Source organism: Rhinolophus ferrumequinum, chromosome 14 (genome assembly GCF_004115265.2).
Source record: "Rhinolophus ferrumequinum isolate MPI-CBG mRhiFer1 chromosome 14, mRhiFer1_v1.p, whole genome shotgun sequence".
NCBI classification, from domain to species: domain Eukaryota; kingdom Metazoa; phylum Chordata; class Mammalia; order Chiroptera; family Rhinolophidae; genus Rhinolophus; species Rhinolophus ferrumequinum.
The window spans coordinates 41,793,319-41,813,895 of record NC_046297.1 but is presented as its reverse complement, the minus strand read 5'-3'; the positions used below and the strand labels follow the sequence as shown (position 1 = coordinate 41,813,895).

Below are 20,577 nucleotides of genomic sequence, written 5' to 3'. Positions count from 1 at the left end.
TCACTATGTTGTTTGATCACACCTTGTATCTAGCAATTTCTTAGTAAAACTTGAAAGAACTGATGCTGTCCTTAGGACAGTGACTGATCCAAGGGGAAGGGCTTAATGTCTTTTATCACCTGGTTAAAAATATATAAATTAATCTACATGAATAGGCATTTCACTGAAGGTATCCTAAAATAAATGAATGTTCTGAATATGTGACCTAATTTTAGATTTGGAGGGCAAAATGGGAAAAGACGCAGCTAATTCACCGTTTACTTGTTATGGAAATAGAGGACCCAAACATGTTCAATGATTTACCCAAAGTCACAGTGCTACTTATTGGCAAACTGGCAAACTCAAGACTCCTGATTTGTATATTAACTGTCTGACTTTAAATAAAAGTTGGCAGCATTTAGTAATTACTGAGAAAAGCTCAGAAATGTTATTTTCTTTCTTTCTTTCTTTCTTTCTTTCTTTCTTTCTTTCTTTCTTTCTTTCTTTCTTTCTTTCTTTCTTTCTTTCTTTCTTTCGTTTTTCTTTTTCTTTTTTTTTTCTTTTTGTCACAGTGAGAGGAATGGTGTTGAAATAGCCATAAATGAAGAACACATTGTACTTAGTTTTCTCCTTTTGGACAAGGGAGACTTTAGCTTTCATGTCTCCTGGGGATGAAAAAATAACAGGAGTGTTATTTCTTCTTCTTTTACTCATTCTTCCCTAGTAATCCACCCCCTTTTAAGAGAATAACATTGTTTCATAGAGACCAGGTGTGTATTTCTTTCCAGTTCCAAAGAAACACAGAGGTAGACGGTTATGCAAAGGGAATTTCTGCTGTAATATACCCTGACACTTATTTCAATGTGTAAGTAAATTGGGAAGGAAGGATTCAGTGGGTTCCCTTACCTATAGTCAATGGATTTCAAAGCTCCTAAAGGAAAAAGAGGTAGTGATTAAAAACACAAAACTTTGTATGTGTATATATGCATATGTGTAAGTATCAAGTCTTCTGGAGACAGAGAGTTTCTGGTTTTTAAAAATTTAAGGACATGTTTCCACAATTTATTTTGCAGACCTTTTCAGAGGCAATTAGATTTAATGTGGATTATGGAGTTTTTGAAGTAGTTAACAATGCTCCACAACTTCTGGAAAAGCAACTGAAAAAAATTCTACAAAACCAGCAACCTCGAAATCCCATCTATGATGTTGTAAGGAAAAGAAAGAATGATGTTAAACCTGTTGGAAAGAATGCCCCCTATGAAGATGAGACCATTAATGTCAACTACAATATTATGGTAAGAAAGTATACTTCAGTTTATACCTTGCTAGATAGATAAAGCATTAGGTGAGATTAACATGAGGTTCCTTGGGTTTCCCTTACTGAAATTTAACTATATTTATTAAATTTTGTGATACTTACATATATTATTTGTTAGCTGCTACATAATCTTATTAACTGGCCAATTTAGTCTACCAGTTTTGTCAATATTTGATTATCAATTTGCAAAAGTTTACGTAATTTACTTTGAATGTTTAAAATATCAGGTTAATTTTGGGCAATATAAATATGTGTGTGTCCTTTACTTTATAGTTTAGATACATTCTAGAAAATGTGCGTATGCCATAAATTTAATTCATTTGGGTTTTATCCTATCAAGAAGTTGGGGATTGAGATTTCTGACCTTCAAGTTACATTGGGTAGCTCTGACTAACGTGGCTTTAAATTCTACTCTTAATTTCTGGATTTTTGTCTCCTTAGTATGAGGTGGGGGGAGGGGGAGGCAAGAAAAAAAACCCTGGGTTCTTATATTGACTCTTCAACTTACTAGCCCTGTGTTCTTGAACAAGTCATTTCAGTGAACCTCATTGTCATCATCTATCAAATGATGCTTTTACTACCTACTACTTAGGTTTGTTGTGTGGATCAAATGAAAATAGTAATGAATATTTAACAATACTGTTTTTCATTAATTTAAAATGTGTGCTAGAACTAGGCCAACTTATGTTTAACACTTAAGACATAGCTCTTTTCGAGCCTGATAGTTCTTCACTTCTTTTTTTTACTGAATTCAAACATATTTCTGTTTCTTAATTACTTCCATAAAATTAAATGCAATAATAATGATGATGATGATGAATATATTTTGTAAATACCAAAACTAAAATTAGTAATTATAATAACTGTTACAGCATTATTTTGAAGTTGAAACAAGGAAGTAGATTCTGAACTATATAACACTATATAAATTGTTAGTGAAAAAGGTTTTTCACTAAGTGTGACAATTTTATTTATCGGTTTATTCACTTTTTTCAGTGAATAGAAACTTTAGTTCATGGAGGTCTTTGTAACTTATTTTTTTATTGTTAAACCAGAGCTATTTAGGAGCTTTTTTTTTTCTTTTTTCTTTTTTTTTTTTTACTGAGGTATAATTGACATAACATTATATTAGTTTCAGGTGTACAACATAATAACTACATATTTGTATACAAGGAGCTTCTTGAGTTTTGTGTTTTGATACGTTTCTCAAGAAAGATCTAGGTGGCTTTATTTGATATATTTAAAAGTATTTTGAAGATATTCATTAAATTATTGTAAACAGTAGGGCAACAATTTAAAAAATGTTTTAGAAAGAAGTATAAATAATATAATAATAGTGAAGATAAAAGGGAATACTCAAAACAAAATCAGAAAATGAGAGGAAAAAAAGGAAGAAAGCATGCATAGAACAAATAGAAAATAAGATAGTAGAATTTAAGCAAACCACATCAATAATTAGTAGTACATTATATATACATAAAGAATTGTGTTAAATTTAAATGACCTAAACACCCCAATTAAAATCAGAGTCAAATGGGATAAAAAAGAAAGACTCAACTATTTTCTGATTATAAGAAACCCACCTTAAATATATTATATAAATAGATTAGAAGTAAAATAATGGGAAAAGATATACCATATAATTACTAATTTAAAGACAGAAAGCTGGAGTGGCTATATTAATATCAGATAAAGTAGACTTCAGAAAAAGAAATCTGACTATGGAGAAAGAGGGACATTTCACAGTGATAAAGAAATTCACCAAGGAAGCATAACAATTTGTAATAAGTATGCACCTAATAACAGAGCTTCAGAATGAAACAAAAGCTGATAACACTGAAAGTAGAAATAGACAAATCCACAGTTATAGTTGGAGACTTAAAAAATGCTCTCCTGGTAATGTATAGAAAAAATAGAATATCAGTAAAGATATAGAAGAGCTGCACAACACTAGCAAACAAGTCAATCTAATTGATGTTTATAGAACATTTCATCCCACAACTGCAAAGCACACATTCTTTTTCAAGGATACTTGGAATATTTACCAAAAATAGAATATATTCAGGGTTATAAAATAAATTTCAACAAGATTAAAAGATGTGAAACCATGCAAAATTTGTTCCCTGACCATAACAAAATTAAACTATAAATCAGTAATAGAAAGATACCTGGAAAATCTCTAGATGTTTAATTAAACAACACACTTCTGACTAGCCCATAGGTCAAAGAATAAGTAAGTCCCAAGGGAAATGAGAAATTATGTTGAATTGAATAAAAATTTATATACAAATGACAAAATTTGTGGGACACAGCTAAATAAGTCCTTGGAGATAAATTTATAGCATTAAGTGCTTACATTAGGAAAGACTAACTATCTCAAATTAATTATCTCAGCTTTCACCTCAATAAACTAGAAAAAGAAAATTAAGCCCAAAGTAAATAAATAAATAAAGAACACAATTAATAAAACTGAAAACAGAAAAACAAGAAAGAAAATCAATAAAAGTAAAGGCTAGTTCTTTGAAAAATAATCAATGAAATTGATAAACTTTTAGCCAGATTGATGAAGAAAAAAATGAGAGAAGATATAAATGATCAATATCACAATGAAGGAGGGTACATCACTACAGATACTACAGACATTCAAAGGAAAATAAAGGAATTTTACAAATAAGTTTATGTCCATAAAATCAACAATTTAAATGAAATGGACATATTCTTTGAAAGGTTCAAATTACCAATGCTCACTCAAGAAAATATATATAATGTGAATAGTCCTAAATCTATTAAAGACATTGGATTCATAGTTTAAAATCTTCCTACATTATACTTAAAGATGAGAAACTCAAGTTTTCCCACTAAGATCAAGTACAAGGCAAGGATATCTCCTCTCACCACTCATTTTCAGCATTGTAATGGTAGTCTTTGCTGATGCAATAAGAAAGAAAAAAAAATAAAGGTATACAGATTGGGAAAGAAGACAAAAAACTGCCTTTCTTCATAGATGACATTATCTATATGTAAAATCTGAAATAATTGATTAAAAAAACCTTCCTGTAACTAATAAGCAATTATAGCAAGATTATAGTATACAAGGTTAATATACAAATGTCAATTGCTTTTTTATATACTAACAATGAAGAAGTAAAATTTGAAATTTAAAATACAATACCATTTATCGTAATAATACCGTTTACCATAATAATAAACATAATATCATTAGCACCCCCCAGAATGCAATACTTAGGTATAAATCTAATGAAATATTTATAAGATCTATATGAGGAAAACTATAAAACTGATGAACGAAATCAAAGAAGAACTAAATAAATGGAGACTATTCCATGTTCATGGATAAGTACACTGAATATTGTCAATATGTCACTTCTTGATCTATAGATTCAAAGCAATCCCAATCAAAATCTCATTAAGTTATTTTATGGATATTGACTAACTGATTCTAAAGTTTATGTGGAGAGGCAAAAGAGTTGGAGGGCTGATGCCACCCAACTTCAAGACATGAAGCAACACTAATCAAGACAGTGTGGTATTGGTGAAAGAATTCACAAATAGATCAGTGGAACAGAATAGAGAGCCCAGAAATAGACACCCATAAATATAGTCTGATCTTTGACAAAGGAGCAAAGGCAATTCAGTGGAGTGAAGATAGTCACTTCAGCAAACGGTGCTGGAACAACTGGACATCCACATGCAAAAAAAGAGAAAAAAGTGTACCTACACACAGACCTTATACCTTTCACAAAAAATAACTGAAAATGGGTCATAGTCCTAAATATAAAACACAAAACTATAAAAATCCTAGATAATAATATAGAAGAAATCCTAGATGAAATCCTAGAAGAAATCCTAGCACTAAACATGTGATAATTTTTACATACAATACTAAAGACTTGATCCATAAAATAAGTCATTGATTAGCTGGACTTCATTAAAATTAAAAACTTCTGCTCTGCAAAGAACAATATCAAGAGAATTAGAAGACAAGCCACTGACTTGAAGAAAATATTTGCAAAAGATCCATCTAGTAAAGGACTATTATCCAAAATATGCAAAAAAAAATCTCTTAAAAATCAACAATAAGATTTTCCAGTCAAGAAGGCAGAGTAGGTAAACCCCGTGCTCACCTCCTCAAATGATCACATTAAAATTGCAATTAAACTACAGAACAATCATCATTGAGATTCACCTGCTGTCTAGCTGCACAGAAGTCTTATAACTAAGGATATACAGAAGAAGCCACCTTGAGACTGATCAGAGGGGCAGAGATATGGAAAGGGTTGGTCCCACAACTGCGTGTGGCAGTTAAAAATTGGGAGAGATATCTTGGCTGCAGAGCTCCCTCTGGAGAAGTGAGGGGTCCCAGACACACAACAAACCCCCCAGCCCAGAGTTCCAGTGCTGGGAAGAGAATCCCAACAACTTCTGGCTGTAGAAACCAGCAGAGATTGTGGCTGAGTGAGGTGGAGGGCTGCTGCGGTCCCAAGTATACCTCTTAAAGGGCCTACACATGGACTTACTCACTGATGGACTCACTGGCTCTAAGTTCCAGTTCTGGGACAGTAACTCAAAAGGTGTCATGGACACATGGGGAGGAACTGAATTGTCTAGCTTCAGGATGTGGATTAGAGGGGCAGCTTTCTCCCATACAGAAGTGCAGGCAGAATCCATTATGTCTTTGTTGAGTCCTCCCCCCTCTCAGCATGCAGATGCAGGCAGCTGCCAGATCTGAGTCTTCATCAACCTAGCTAACACATTCATCTGCCCCAAGCTGGTGATTCCCTGCCCCTACTCCACCCAACTTGTGGACCCACCCAAGCTACTCCAGTAGGTTTTCCATATAAATGGCCTGTGTAGGCTCATGTTGCAGACTTTCCTAAAATCTCTCAAAGGTTCACAAAACCCAAACAAGCAGCATCTATCCTCAGTGTGCCCTATACCACTTGCTGAGCAGCCTCAGGCCTGGCACTAGCAGCAGCTGGCCTCAGTTCATGGCTGGGCCTCTCAAGGCACCTCCAAGCCCAGAACAAATGACAACCATTTTCAGATCACTTTGTAGCTCATACAAAGTTGCCCCAGGAAAGGTATAGGCAGTGGCTGACCTTAGTCTGCACGAGAACCCCTTGCAAGATGCCCCAGAACCAAGACATCTAGTGGCCAGCTTCAGACCACACCAGAGCACCACCCAACCACCTCCACAAATGACACACCCAAAGGGCAGACTAGGCAGGCACCAGAGCTCTGCTAAAGCAAATCCTTCTTAGTGTGGTCAGACCCTGTACAATAGCTCCTTCACTGTAGCCACAGCCAGTCTTCACAACCAATCAGTCCCAAGGTCAATCCCTTCCACTGACATGGAAACAGCAACCAAGGCTCAACTACAATAGGAGGACACACACAACTCATACAAGGTACACATCTGGAGCACCCAACTCAGGTGACTAGGGAGATTGCACCACTGGGTCCCACAGGACACCTACTACATAAGACCATTCTACTAAGACCAGAAGACATAGCAACTGTATCTAATACATAGAAATAAACACAGGAAAGCAGCCAAAATGGGGAGACAAACAAACATGTCCCAAACGAACATGTCCCACAACAAAGCTTCAGAAATAGAACTAAACAAAATGGAGACATCAACCTACCATACACAGAGTTCAAAACACAGGTTAGAAGGATGCTCAGTGATTTCAGTGATAACTTCAACAAAGAGATGGGGAGAATAAAAATGGAAATACATAACACAAAAAGGAACTAGTCAGAAATGAAAAATACAATAACTGAGATAAAGCAGAGAATCAAACCAGCAATTTGGAAGACAAGGTAATGGAAAATACCCAATCAGAATAGCATAAAGAAAAAAGGATTTAAAAAGTGAGGCTAGTTTAAGGGAATTCTGGAGCAAAATCAAGTGTACCAACATTCACATCAGAAGGGGAAGAAAGAGAGCAAGGAATTGAAAACCTATTTGAAGAAATAATGATGATGGATACTTCCCTAACCTGGTGAAGGAAATAGACATGAAAGCCCAGGAAGTGCAGAGACTCCCAAGCAAGGTGAACCAAAGAGGACCATACCAAGCTGCATCATAATTAAAATGCCAAAGGTTAAAGAGAAAGAGACACTCTTAAAAGCAACAAGAGAAAAGCAGTTAATTATCTACAAGGGAGCTCCCATAAGACTGTCAGCTGATTTCTCAACAGAAACTTTACAGGCCAGAAGGGATTGGCATGAAATATTTAAAGTGAAAAGCAAGGACCTACAACCAAGGTTACACAGCAAAGCTATCATTTAGAATCGAGGGACAGATAAAGAGCTTCCCAGACAAGGAAAAGCTAAAGGAGTTCATCACCACCAAACCAGTATTATAAGAAATGTTAACAAAAAAAAAATGTTAGAGGGACTTCTTTAAAAAGAATGGGGAGGAGGAGGAGGAGAAGAAGAAGAAAAAGAAGAATAAGAAATCAATAATATGAATAATAAAATGGTAATAACTACTGTTTATGAACAATTACTTAAAATATAAATGGATTAAGTGCTCCAATCAAAAGATAGGGTGGCTGAATGGATAAGAAAGGACCCTTACATATGCTGCCTACAAGAGTCTCACTTCCGATTGAAAGACACACACAGACTGAAAGTAAAGGGATGGGAAAAGATATGAAAATTGTAAAAACAAACAAAAAGTTGGGGTAGACTTATGCCAGACAAAATAGACCTTAAAACAAAGGCTATAACAAGAGACATAGAAAGTCCCAGTAATCACAATGGGTCCCATTTCTTGGTATTTATTTGAAGAAACACAAAACACTACTTCACAGGGACATGTGCATCCATATGTTCATTGCAATATTATTTACAATAGCCAAGATGTGGAGTCCATGAGATGGATGAATGGATAAAGAAGAAGTGGTACATATATACATGGAATATTACTCAGCCATAAAAAAGAATAAACTCTTGCCATCTGTAACAACATGGAATAAAATCTTGCCATCTGTAACAACATGGTATTGTGCTTAGTGGAGTCTAAGTCAGAAAAAGGCAAATGCCATATGATCTCATTTATATGTGGAATCTAAAAAACAAAATAAACAAACAAAACAGAAACAAACTCATAGACACAGAGGACATTTTGTTGATTGCCAGCTGGGAGGGGGTGTGGGAGGGTGGTGGTTGAAAAAGCAAAAGGGAGGGAAGCACTGAGAACATCGACCTTGCACAGGGGAGCTGGTAGCGGAAAGCAAACCTCTGAACTCAGGAGTTCCTCCAAAAGAGTGAACTGAGAGGGCTGTGCAGGTGTAGATATACCTACTGAGAAGATAGAAGACTTACTTTCATCATCTGAATCAAATCCAAAAACTGTCTGACATTTCTTTTGTGCACAAGAGTTGCTAAACCAATGTTTCCAAGTTCCGGTTGGTCAAGATGGCACAGTACGTAAACTCTGTGCTTACCTTCTTTCACAACCACATCAAAATTACAACTAAATTACAAAACAACAGTCATTGAGAATTGCCTGAAATCTTGCTGAACTGAAGCCCTACAACTAAGCATATACAGAAGAAGCCACCTCAAGACTGGTAAGAGAGGCAGAGATACAGAATGGGCTGGTCCCACACCCATGTGTGACCATTAAAAATAAGGAAGGATATCTCAGCTATGGAGGTCTGCCTCACCCTGGAGGAATGAGAGGTCCCAGCCCATCCCCAACCCAGGGTTCCAGTGCCAGGGAGAGAAGTCCCCATAATTCCCGGTTGTGAAAACCAGTGAAGATTGTGACTGAGTGAGACAGAGGACAACTGGAGTCCCAGCCATTTCTCTTAAAGGGACTGTGTGCAGACTTACTGTGAGTTCCATTGCTAGGGCAGCAGCTGGAAAGGCAGCAAGTTCACATGGAGGGGACCTGAGTTGTCTAGCTTGGGACGAGGGCTGAGGGGCAGCTTTCTCCTGGACGGAGAAACTGGCTGAGGCCATTGTTACTTTGTTTAGTGCTCCTTCTCCCCAGTGTTCAGACACAGGTGGCTGCCTTATCTGAGTCTCTGCAGTGGGTTGGCCACACCCTGGCAATTTGAAACCCCACCCTACCCTGCTCAACTTTTGGGCACACCAAAGCCACTTCCACTGGCTTTTTCATATAAACTGCCTGACTTAGCTCATGCTTCAGACTTTTCTACCATCTCCCAAAGCGTTTTGTAGAGCCAGACAAGCAGCATCTGGCTTAAGCATGTCCTGTACCTATGGCTGAGCAGCCCTAAGCTCAGGACTAGTGACAGGCCAGCCTTGGTTCACAGTGTGGCCTTTTGAGGCACTTCCAAGCATGGCATGAACAGCAGCCATCTGCGGATTTCTTTGTGGATCCTGCCAGGCGGCCCTGGGTGAGGTGCAGGCTTTGTCTGGACTTGACCTGCAGGGGATCCCCTCCAAGGTGGTCCTCAGCTGGTGCCTCCAGTGGTCTGCTTTGAATAGCTGGAGCATCACCCAGCTGCCACCAAGAACAATGCACACAAGGGGTGGATTGGGCAGGCACCAGAGCCATGCTGAGGCAAATCCTGCTCTGTTGGGTCAGCCCCTGCACCACAACTCCTCCACTGTAGTAATGGCCAGTCCTCACAACCAATGAGCCTGAGGGTCAGTCCCTCCTATTGATGTGCAGATAGCAACCAAGACTCAAGTACAAGAGGACAGCACACACAACCCACACAAGGGACACATCTGGAGTGCATGGCTCAAGTGTCCAGGAAGACTGTGCCACTGAGCCCCATAGCATACTCACTACATAAGGCCATTCTACTAAGACCAGAAGACAAAGCAGCCCTCCCAATGCATAGAAACAAACACAGGGAGGCAGCCAAAATGGGGAGACAAAGAAACATGTTCAAAATAAAAAGAACAGAACAAAGTTCCAGAAAAAGAACTAAACAAAATGGAGACAAACAATCTACCAGAAGCAGAGTTCCAAATGCTGGTTATAAGGATGATCAATCACCTCAGGGAGAACTTTAACAAAGAGATAGGAAACATAAAAATGGAGATAGAAAACATAATTAAGAACCAGTCAGAAATAAAGAATACAATAACAGAAATGAAGAATATAGGGAATCAATAGTAGATTAGATGAAGCAGAGAATCAAACCAGCGATGTAGAAGATAAGGTATCAGAAAATACCCAATCAGAACAGAAAAAGAAAAAAGAATCCAAAACATTGAGGAGAGTTTAACGGGCCTCTGGAACAACATCAAGTGCACCAATATTTACATTATAAGGGTACAAGAAGGAAAAGAGAGAAAGCAAGGAATTGAAAACCTATTTGAAGAAATAATGACAGAAAACTTCCCTAATCTGGTGAAGGAAATAGATATACAAGCCCAGAAAGAGCAGAGAATCCCAAACAAGATGAACCCAAAGAGGCCAAAACTAAGACACATCATTATTAAAATGCCAAAGGTTAAAGACAAAGAAAGAATCTTAAAAGCAGCAAGAGAAAAGCAGTTAGTTACCTACAAGGGAGCCCCCATAAGACTATCACCTGATTTCTCAACAGAAACTTTGCAGGCTAGAAGAGATTGTCAAGACATATTCAAAGTGATGAAAAGCAAGGAACTACAACCAAGATTATTCTACCCAGCAAAGCTATCATTTAGAATCGAAGGACAGATAAAGAGCTTCTCAGACAAGAAAAATCTAAGGGAGTTCATCGCCACCAAGCCAGTATTACAAGGAATCTTAGAGTGACTTTTTTAAGATGAAAAAAAATGAAAAAATATGAATAATAAAATGGCAAAAACTACATACCTACCAACAATTACTTTAAATGGAAATGGATTAAATTCTCCAATCAAAGGATAGGACGGCTGAATGGAAAAGAAAACAAGACCCTTACATATGCTGCCTATAAGAGGTGCACTACAGATCGAAAGACACACACATTATAATCTCAAGATCCAACCAGACAGAAAAAGTAGAGAACCATGTGATTTCACTGATATGTTGTATATGAAACTGAAAAGAACAAAAGAACAAGAAAAATAAATGAAGAAACAAAACTCATAGACACAGACAATAGTTTAGTGGTTACCAGAGGGTAAAGGAGGGGGATGGTAGATGAGGTAGATGGTAGATGAAGGTAAAGGGGATCAAATATATGGTGATGGAAGGAGAACTGACTCTGGGTGGTGAGCACACAATGTGATATATAGGTGATGTATTATAGAACTGTACACCTGAAACCTATGTAACTTTGCTAACAATTGTCACTCCAATAAACTTTAATTAAAAAAAAAAAAAGAATGACACACACAGACCGAAAGTAAAGGGATGGAAAAAGATATTTCATGAAAATGGAAACAAACAGCTAGAGTAGCAATACTTATACCAGACAAAATAGACTTCAAAACAAAGACTATAACAAGAGATAAAGAAGGATCTAGTAATCCCACTTCTGGGTATTTATTTGAACAAACCCAAAATGCTGCTTTGTGGGGACATGCTCATCCATATGTTTATTGCAGTATTATTTACTTAAGCCAAGATATGAAGGCAACCTGGGTGTGTGTCCTTGAATGGATGAATGGCTAAAAAAGAGGTGGTACATATATACAATGGAATATTACTCAGCCATAAAAAGGAACTCTTGCCATCTGTGACAACATAGATGGACCTAGAGGGACTGTGCTGAGTGTAATAAGTCAGACAGCAAAAGACAAATGTCTTATGGTTTCACTTATATGTGGAATATAAAGAACAAAATAAACAAACAAACACAACAAAAATAAAGTCATAGATTCAGAGAACATTTTGATGGTTGCCAAATGGGAGGAGGGGTGGGGATGGGTGAAAAGGGGAAGGGATTAAGAAGTACAAATTTGTGCACCTTTTAAGCCACTCTTACTCAGGCCCACTCCTATCTCTTTGGAGTGTGTTTATGCTTGTAATAAAATGCTCTTTCACCACTGTAAAAAAAAAAAAAAGTACAAATTTGTGGTTATGCAGTAGTCATGGGGATGTAGGGTATAGAATAAATAATAGTCAATAATATAGATTGTAATAACTGTATGGTGTCAGATGGGTACTAGGTTACTAGATCTAGCAGGGTGATAGATGGGAGGGGGGTTGGGAAAGGTGAAAAAGGTATTAAGAAGGCATTAAGAAATACAAATTGGTAATTACAAAATCGTCATGGGATATAAGGTATAGGGAATATAATCAATAATATAATAACTATATGTAGTGCCAGGTGGTACTAGTCAGGGGATTACTTCCTAAATTATATAAATGTCTAAACACTATGCCAGACTTATCTTGGTGATCATTTCTTTAGCAGAGGAAATATAATCCATAATGTGGTAATAACTCTGTATAGTGCTAGGTGGGTACTGTTGAATAACTATGATGTACACCTGAGACTAATATAATATTGTATATTAGGTATATTTTAATAAAAATCTTTTAAAATACAAAAAAAGTGAAAGGAATTAAGAAGTACAAATTGGCAGTTACAAAGTAGTCATGAGGATATAAAGTATATATCCTCATGTACATAAAGTATATAAAGTCATAAGGAATGTAGTCAATAATATTGTTTTAACTATGTATGTGTCAGTTGGGTACTAGATTTATCAGGGTGATAACTTCATAAGTTTTATAAATGTCTAATCACTCTGTTTACAGTTGTACACCTGAAACTAATATAATATTGTATGTCAACTGTAACTGAAAAGTTTTAAAAATTATAAAAACAAACCTCAACTGTAAGAAACAAACAACCCTGTTTAAAAAATGGGCCAAAGACCTTAACAAACACCCACCAAAAAAGATAGAGAGATGGCCAATAAGCATATAAAAGATGATGTACATCATATGTCATCAAGGAAATGCAAATTAAAACAACATTGAGAAACTCCTACACGCCTATTAGAACGACCAAAATCCAGAATAGTGAAAACACCAAATGTGAGTGAAGATGTGGAGCAACAGGAACTCACATTGCTGGTAGGAATGCAAAATGATACAGTCACTTTGGAAGACAGTTTGATGGTTGCTCATAAAACTAAATATACTTTTACCATATGATCCATCAATCATGCTCCCCATATTTACCCAAAGGAATTGAAAATTTATGTCTACACAAAAACCTACACATTGATGTTTGCAGCAGCTTTATTCATGATTGCCAAAACTTGGAAGCAACTAGGATGCCCTTCATTAGGTGAACAGTTACATAAACTGCCTATGTCCAAACAATGGAATATTACTGAGTCGTAAGAATAAATGAGCTTTCAAGCAATAAAAAGACATGGAGGAACTTTAAAGATATATTACTAAGTAAAAGAAGCCAATCTCAAAAAAGCTATACACTGTATGATTCCAACTATTTGACATTCTAGTAAAGTCAAAACTATGGATACAATAAAAAGATCAGTGGTTTCCAGGGGTGCAGGGGGTGGGAGGTGAACAGGCAGAGCACAGAGGATTTTTTTTTTTTTAGGGCAGTGAAAATACTTTGTGTACTGTTAAAATGATAGAGATACGTCATTATGTTTTGTCCAACCCATACAACGTATAACACCGAGAGTGAACCCTAAGGTAACTGGATTTGGGGTGATTATGATGTGTCAATAACGGTTCATTTCATCCTTGATAAAAACTGTGCCATTCTAGTGATTGATGTTGATAATGGGGGAGGCTATGCATGTTTGGGGACAGGGAGTGTATTGGAAATCTCTACTTTCCTCTCAATTTTATTGTAAACCTAAAACAGCTTTAAAAAAATGAGTCTTAAAAAATATATTCCCACAAAGAAAACTCCAGGTCCAGATGATTTCACTGGTGAATTCTATCAAACATTTAGAGGTGAAATAATATAAACTTGTGAACACTTTTCTAAAAATCAAAAGAGGGATTAATATCCAACTCATTTAATGATACCAGCATTATCCTGATACCAGCACTAGATAATGAAATTTCAAGGAAAACAAGAGACTACAAACTAATTTCTCTAATGAACAGAAACACAAAAATCATCAAAAATAAGCAAATTGAATCCAGCAATACAAAAAAGAATAATGCATCATGTTTTAGACAAAAATAAGCATAAATCTTTAAAACCTCATATGGGTGTTGGCTTTTAGATATGACACCAAAAGCATAAGCAAAAAAAGGAAAAAATAGATAAATCAAAATTAAAAACTTTTATGCTCCCAAGGACGCTGCCAAGAAAGTGAAAAGACAACCCATGGAATGGGAGAAAATGTTTGCAAATCACATATCTGATAAAGACTTGTTTAAAGACTGCATAGAGAACTCTTACAACTGAACAATAAAAAGACAACCCGGTTAAAAAAAATAGACAAAGGATCTGAATAGGCATTTCTCTAAAGAAGATGTACAAATGACCAAATGCATATGAAAAAATGGTCAAAATATTTAGTCATGAGGGAAATGAAATCAACATTGAGAGATGGGGTTGGTGAGGGAGTCGGAATAAGATGGAGAGTGACTGCTAATGGGTATGGGTGTTTTGGGAGAGTGATCACATTTGTGGTGATAGTTTATGCATATATAAAAACCATTGGATTATACAATTTAAATGGGTGAATTGTATGGATGTGAATTATACTTCAATAAAGCTGTTATTAAAAAAGACAGTACACACACACACAAACACAGACAAATCATAATGAACTATTTCTATACACCTAGAATGAGTGAAATAAGCAACAAACATCAACAATACCAAATGCTAGCCAGGATGCACATTAACTAGAACTCTGACATTTTTGGTAAATATTCCATTTTGGAAAACAGTTTGGCTGTTCTAAGTTAAACATACACCATACTACCCATCTGTCCTACACCTGTGAACCTACGAAAACCTATATGTGAATGTCTATAGTTGCTTCATATTCATAATCACCAGAAGCTAGAAGCAACCCAAATTTCCTTTAACTGGGGAATAGATAAATAAACTATGCTTCGCCCATACAGTGGAATACTACAGAGCAATGAAGAGGAATGAACCAGTGATCCATGGAAGAACACAGATCAATCTCAAATACATTTGAAAAAAGCCAGAGTCAAAAGGCTATATACTGTATTGATTCCATTTATATGATATTCTGGAAAAGGCAAAATTATAGAGGTGGAGAGCAAATCAGTGGTTGCCAGGGCCTGGGATTAGAGGGAGTCATTGACTGCAAAGTGGCATGAGTGTGTTTTGGGCATATGGGAACTACTCTATATCTTGGTTATAGTCATGGTGACATGCCTATATGCATTTGTCAAAACTTATAGAACTGTATACTAAAAAGGATGAATTTTACTGTATGTAATTTATACCTCAATAAATCTGTCTAAACAAAATAATCTATTGGCAGATAGTCATGCTTTGTTTTAATTGCCTCATACATCTAAATATTAATATCATCTTTATTAATCTAATCCTGGAAGCATTTTAGAGAGCTTGTGTATGGCTACTTGGAAATAGGTCTAGAATTATTTACCTATAGCCAGTTTCCCCTAACCTTTTAGTCATCTCTTTTTGTTTCTTAACCAACTTTAAAATTTTTTTTTTTTACTTTTAAGGATTCAATAATTTCACTTTAGGTAATTTATGTTTGTGTTTCTTGGAAGTATTAAGTTATTTTATTGTGGGCAGGATTGTTTTGTATCTTTTTGGTCTTTACATATTTTAATTACTTGTAAACACCTTCAAAGGATTTTTTTGGCATTTTAACTAAAGACTTTTCTTCAATTTTGATATTATTCTTTTTAAACTTTTCATTTCATTTAATTTTCAGGTCAAATAGATGTAAAAACATTCAAAAGAGTATGAGTTATAGGTGAAGTATTCCTTAGGTAAATATTATGCAAATTGATTTTCTATAAACTGACTAGTCTGGCAACCTTGAGGAATTCTTAAGGGTTTATCTTGATCTTTATATGTAGTAGGGTGTCTTTCTGTGATACACTGAAAGCACTGCTAATGAGAATTCAAGAATCCTGTGTGGTTGTCAGTATATAGCATATACAGAGGCATATGTGGAGTCTTTCTAAATACAGAATTCAAATGTCCTTCATATCTTACTGATAAGCAGACAGTCAACAAGATGCTACCTTTCAGGTCCTGCTTGTTTCCAAAGTTTCTTCTATTATTTCATTACCCAGAAGATAGTTTTGGTGAAGGCAAATGTTTTTTCTTTGTTTGTATGTTTTCTTTTGGCTGAGCAGGAGGGAACCATTGTGTGCTCAGTTTTACAGTCTTGGGGAGTCTTCATGCCACATGTCAGCAATATTGACCACAGGTGTACCCTCAAGAATATCAGCTTATCAGATATTGGCAGCACTACTGTGTGAGCCTTCAGTTTCCTTATAGGAGTTAGCAGTGGTCTATGTTGACTCTGATGGTAATATCACAGCATAACTATTGTTTTAACAGATAATCAATGGAAGCCGCATAAAGTAGACACATGCCTCACTGAGATGTGCACTTTATTGGTTTTTTAATATATATTTTTATTTTTCAATTACAGTTGACATACAATATTATATTAGTTTCAGGTGTACAACAGTGATTAGACATTTATATAACTTACAACATGATCATCCTGATAAATCTAGTACCCATCTGATACCATACGTAGTTATTACAATATTATTAATGTAATAATAATGTTTGTAACTACCATGACTGTTTGTAACTACCAATTGGTACTTCTTAATCCTTTCTGCTTTTTCACCTACTTTTTCCCCACACCCCTCCCTACTGGCAACCATCAACATGTTTATGTATGAGTGTGTTTTTATTTTGTTCTTTAGATTCCACATATAAGTGAGATCATATGGCATTTGTCTTTCTCTGTCTGACTCAATTCAGCACAATACCTTGTAGGTACACCCATGTTGTTGAAATTGGCAAGATTTTATACATTTTTATAGCTGAGTAATATTCCATTTTATATGTACCACTTCTTCATCACTTTATTCATTGATGGACACCCAGGTTGTCTCCATATCTTGGATATTGTAAATAATGCTGCAAAGAACATATGGATGCACATTTCCCTTTGAGGTAGTGTTTTGTATTTCTTTGGATAAATACCCAGAAGTGGAATTGCTGGGTCATAAGGTAGTCTATTTTCCATTTTCTGAGGAACCTCCAAACCATTTCCATAGTGGCTGTACCAATTTGTAATCCCACCAACAGTGTACAAAGTTTCCCTTTTCTCTGCATCCTTGCCAACACTTGTGGTTTATTTATTGATAGCCATTCTGACAGGTGTTAGGTGATATTTCATTGTGGTTTTAATTTGCATTTCTCTGATTAGTGACATTGAGCATCTTTTCATATGTCTGTTGGCCAGTGTATGTCCTCTTTGCAGAAATGTCTATTTAGGTCCTCTGCCCATTTTCCAATTGGATTATTTGTTTTTTGGTATTGAGTTGTATGTGTTCTTTATAAATTTTGGATATTAATCCCTTATCAGATGTATCATTGGCAAATATCTTTTCGCATTCAGTAGGCTGTCTTTTCATTTTGTTGATGGTTTCCTTTGCTGTGCAAAAGCTTTTTAGTTTGATGTAATCCCATCTGTTTATTTTTTCTTTTGTTTCCCCTGCCCAAGGAGATAGATCAGGAAATAATATCACTAAGAGCAATTTCAGAGAGTTAACTGCCTATGTTTTCCTCTAGGTGTTTTATGGTTTCAGGTCTTATATTTAAGTCTTTAATTCATTTTGAGTGTATTCTCGTATATGGTGTAAGAAGGCGGTTCAGTTTCATTATTTTGCCTATATTTGTCCAGTTTTCCCTACACTATTTATTGAATAGACTGTCTTTATTCCACTGTATGTTCTTGCCTCCTTTGTTATAGATTAAATAACTATATAGCCATAGGTTTATTTCTGGGTTCTCTGTTCTGTTCCATTCATTTGTGTGTCTGTGTTTATGCCAATACCATGCTGTTTTGATTACTATAGCCTTGTAGTATAGTTTGATACCAGATAGCGTGATACCTCCAACTTTACTCTTCTTTCTCAAGATTTATGTGGTCATTCGGGGTCTTCTGTGGTTCCATATAAATTTTAAGATTATTTGTTCTAGTTCTGTGAAAAATGCCATTGGTATTTTGATATAGATTGCATTGAATCTATATATTGCTTTGGGTAGTATGGACATTTTAACAATGTTAATTTTTTCTATCCATGAGCATAGTATATGCTTCCATTTATTTGTATCTTCTTCACTGTCTTACAGTTTTTTTTTTTTAATTTATTTTTAATTTATTGGGGTGACAATTGTTAGTAGAATTACATAGATTTCAGTTGTGCAATTCTGTATCACATCATCCATAAATCACACTGTGTGTTCACCACCCAGAGTCAGCTCCCCTTCCATCACCATACATTTGATCCCCCGCACCCTCATCCCCCACCCCCCAACACCCTTACGCTCTGGTAACCACCAAATTACGTTCCCCAGATTAATTTTCAAACCCCGTGGCCATCCTGTGGTCACCGACTGCCCTCCAATCCCCTCACCCTCCCCCCCACCCCCCACCCCCCCCGCCCATCTAGCAACCCTCAGTTTTTCCTCATTGTCTCCCAAACTGTTTCTGATTAGTTCATTCACTTATTCTTTTCTTTAGAATCCGCAAATAAGTGAGATCATATGGTACTTATCTTTCTCTGTCTGACTTATTTCACTTAACATAATGTTCTCTAGATCCATCCATGTTGTTGCAAATGGGAAGATTTCTTTCTTCTTTATGGCTGCATAATACTCCATTGTATAAATGTACCACAGTTTCTTAATCCAGTCATCTACCGATGGGCATTTTGGTTGTTTCCATGTCTTAGCTATTGTGTATAGTGCTGCAATAAACATAGGAGTGCATAGAGATTTTTGAATTGAAGTTCTGGATTTCTCCGGATAGATACCTAGGAGTGGAATTACTGGATCATAAGGTAGTTCCATTTTCAGAATTTTGAGATACCTCCATACTGTTTTCCATAGCGGCTGCACCAGTCTGCAATCCCACCAACAGTGCACAAGCGTTCCCTTTTCTCCACATCCGCGCCAGCACTTGTTGTTTGTTGATTTATTGATGATAGCCATTCTGACTGGGGTGAGGTGGTATCTCATTGTGGTTTTTATTTGCATTTCTCTGATGGTTAGTGAGGTTGAGCATTTCTTCATATGTCTGTTTGCCATCTGTATGTCCTTTTCAGAAAAATGTCTCTTCAAGTCCTCTGCCCATTTTTTAATTGGATCGTTTGTTTTTTTGGAGTTGGGTTGAGTAAGTTTTCCATAGATTTATGATATTAATCCCTTATCAGATATATCATTGGCAAATATCTTTTCCCATTCAGTAGGATCCCTTCTTGTTTTATTGATGGTTTCCTTTGCTGTGAAAAAACTTTTTAGTTTGATATAATCCCACATGTTTATTTTTTCTCTTAGTTCCCTCGCGCGAGGGTGTATATCAGTAAAAATCTTACTCCGGGTAATGTCTGAGAAGTTTTTTCTTATTTTTTCTTCTAGGTATTTTATGGTTTCAGACCTTACATTTAAGTCTTTAAGCCATTTTGAATTTATTTTTGTATATGGTGTAAGGAGGTGGTCCAACTTCATTTTTTTGCATGTGTCTGTCCAGGTTTCCCAGCACCATTTATTGAATAGACTGTCATTACTCCATCGTACATTCTTGCTTCCATTGCGTCGTAGATTAAATGGCCATATAGGCGTGGATTTATTTCTGGACTCTCTATTCTGTTCCATTGATCTATGTGTCTGTTTTTATGCCAGTACCATGCTGTTTTGATTACTGTAGCCTTGTAGTATAATTTGAAGTCAGGTATTGTTATACCTCCCACTTTGTTCTTATTTCTCAAGATTGCCTTTGCTATTCGGGGTCTTTTATGGTCCCATATAAATTTTAGGATTATATGTTCTATTTCTGTGAAAAACGACGTTGGCAGTTTGATAGGAATTGCATTGAATATGTATATTGCCTTAGGCAGTATGGACATTTTAACTATATTAATTCTTCCTATCCATGAACATGATATGTGTTTCCATCTATTTATATCTTCCTTCATTCCTTTCATCAGTGTCTTATAATTTTCTGAGTATAGATCTTTTACTTCTTTGGTTAAATTTATTCCCAGGTATTTTATAGTCTTTGGAGCGATTGTAAATGGGATTGTTTTTTTAATTTCTCCTTCTGATGTTTTATTATTGGTATATACAAATGCA

At 35.9% G+C, this 20,577-nt stretch overlaps 1 protein-coding gene across 1 annotated transcript in view; it reads left to right on the top strand.

Annotated features, from left to right (window-relative positions):
• RGS22 (regulator of G protein signaling 22) overlaps positions 1-20,577 on the top strand; it is a 221,852-nt gene that overhangs the window by 57,627 nt on the left and 143,648 nt on the right. The window contains exon 6 of the mRNA XM_033125712.1: positions 1,053-1,274. Within this exon, the coding sequence (XP_032981603.1) occupies positions 1,053-1,274 (222 nt within the window). The remainder of the gene's footprint in view (positions 1-1,052; positions 1,275-20,577) is intronic.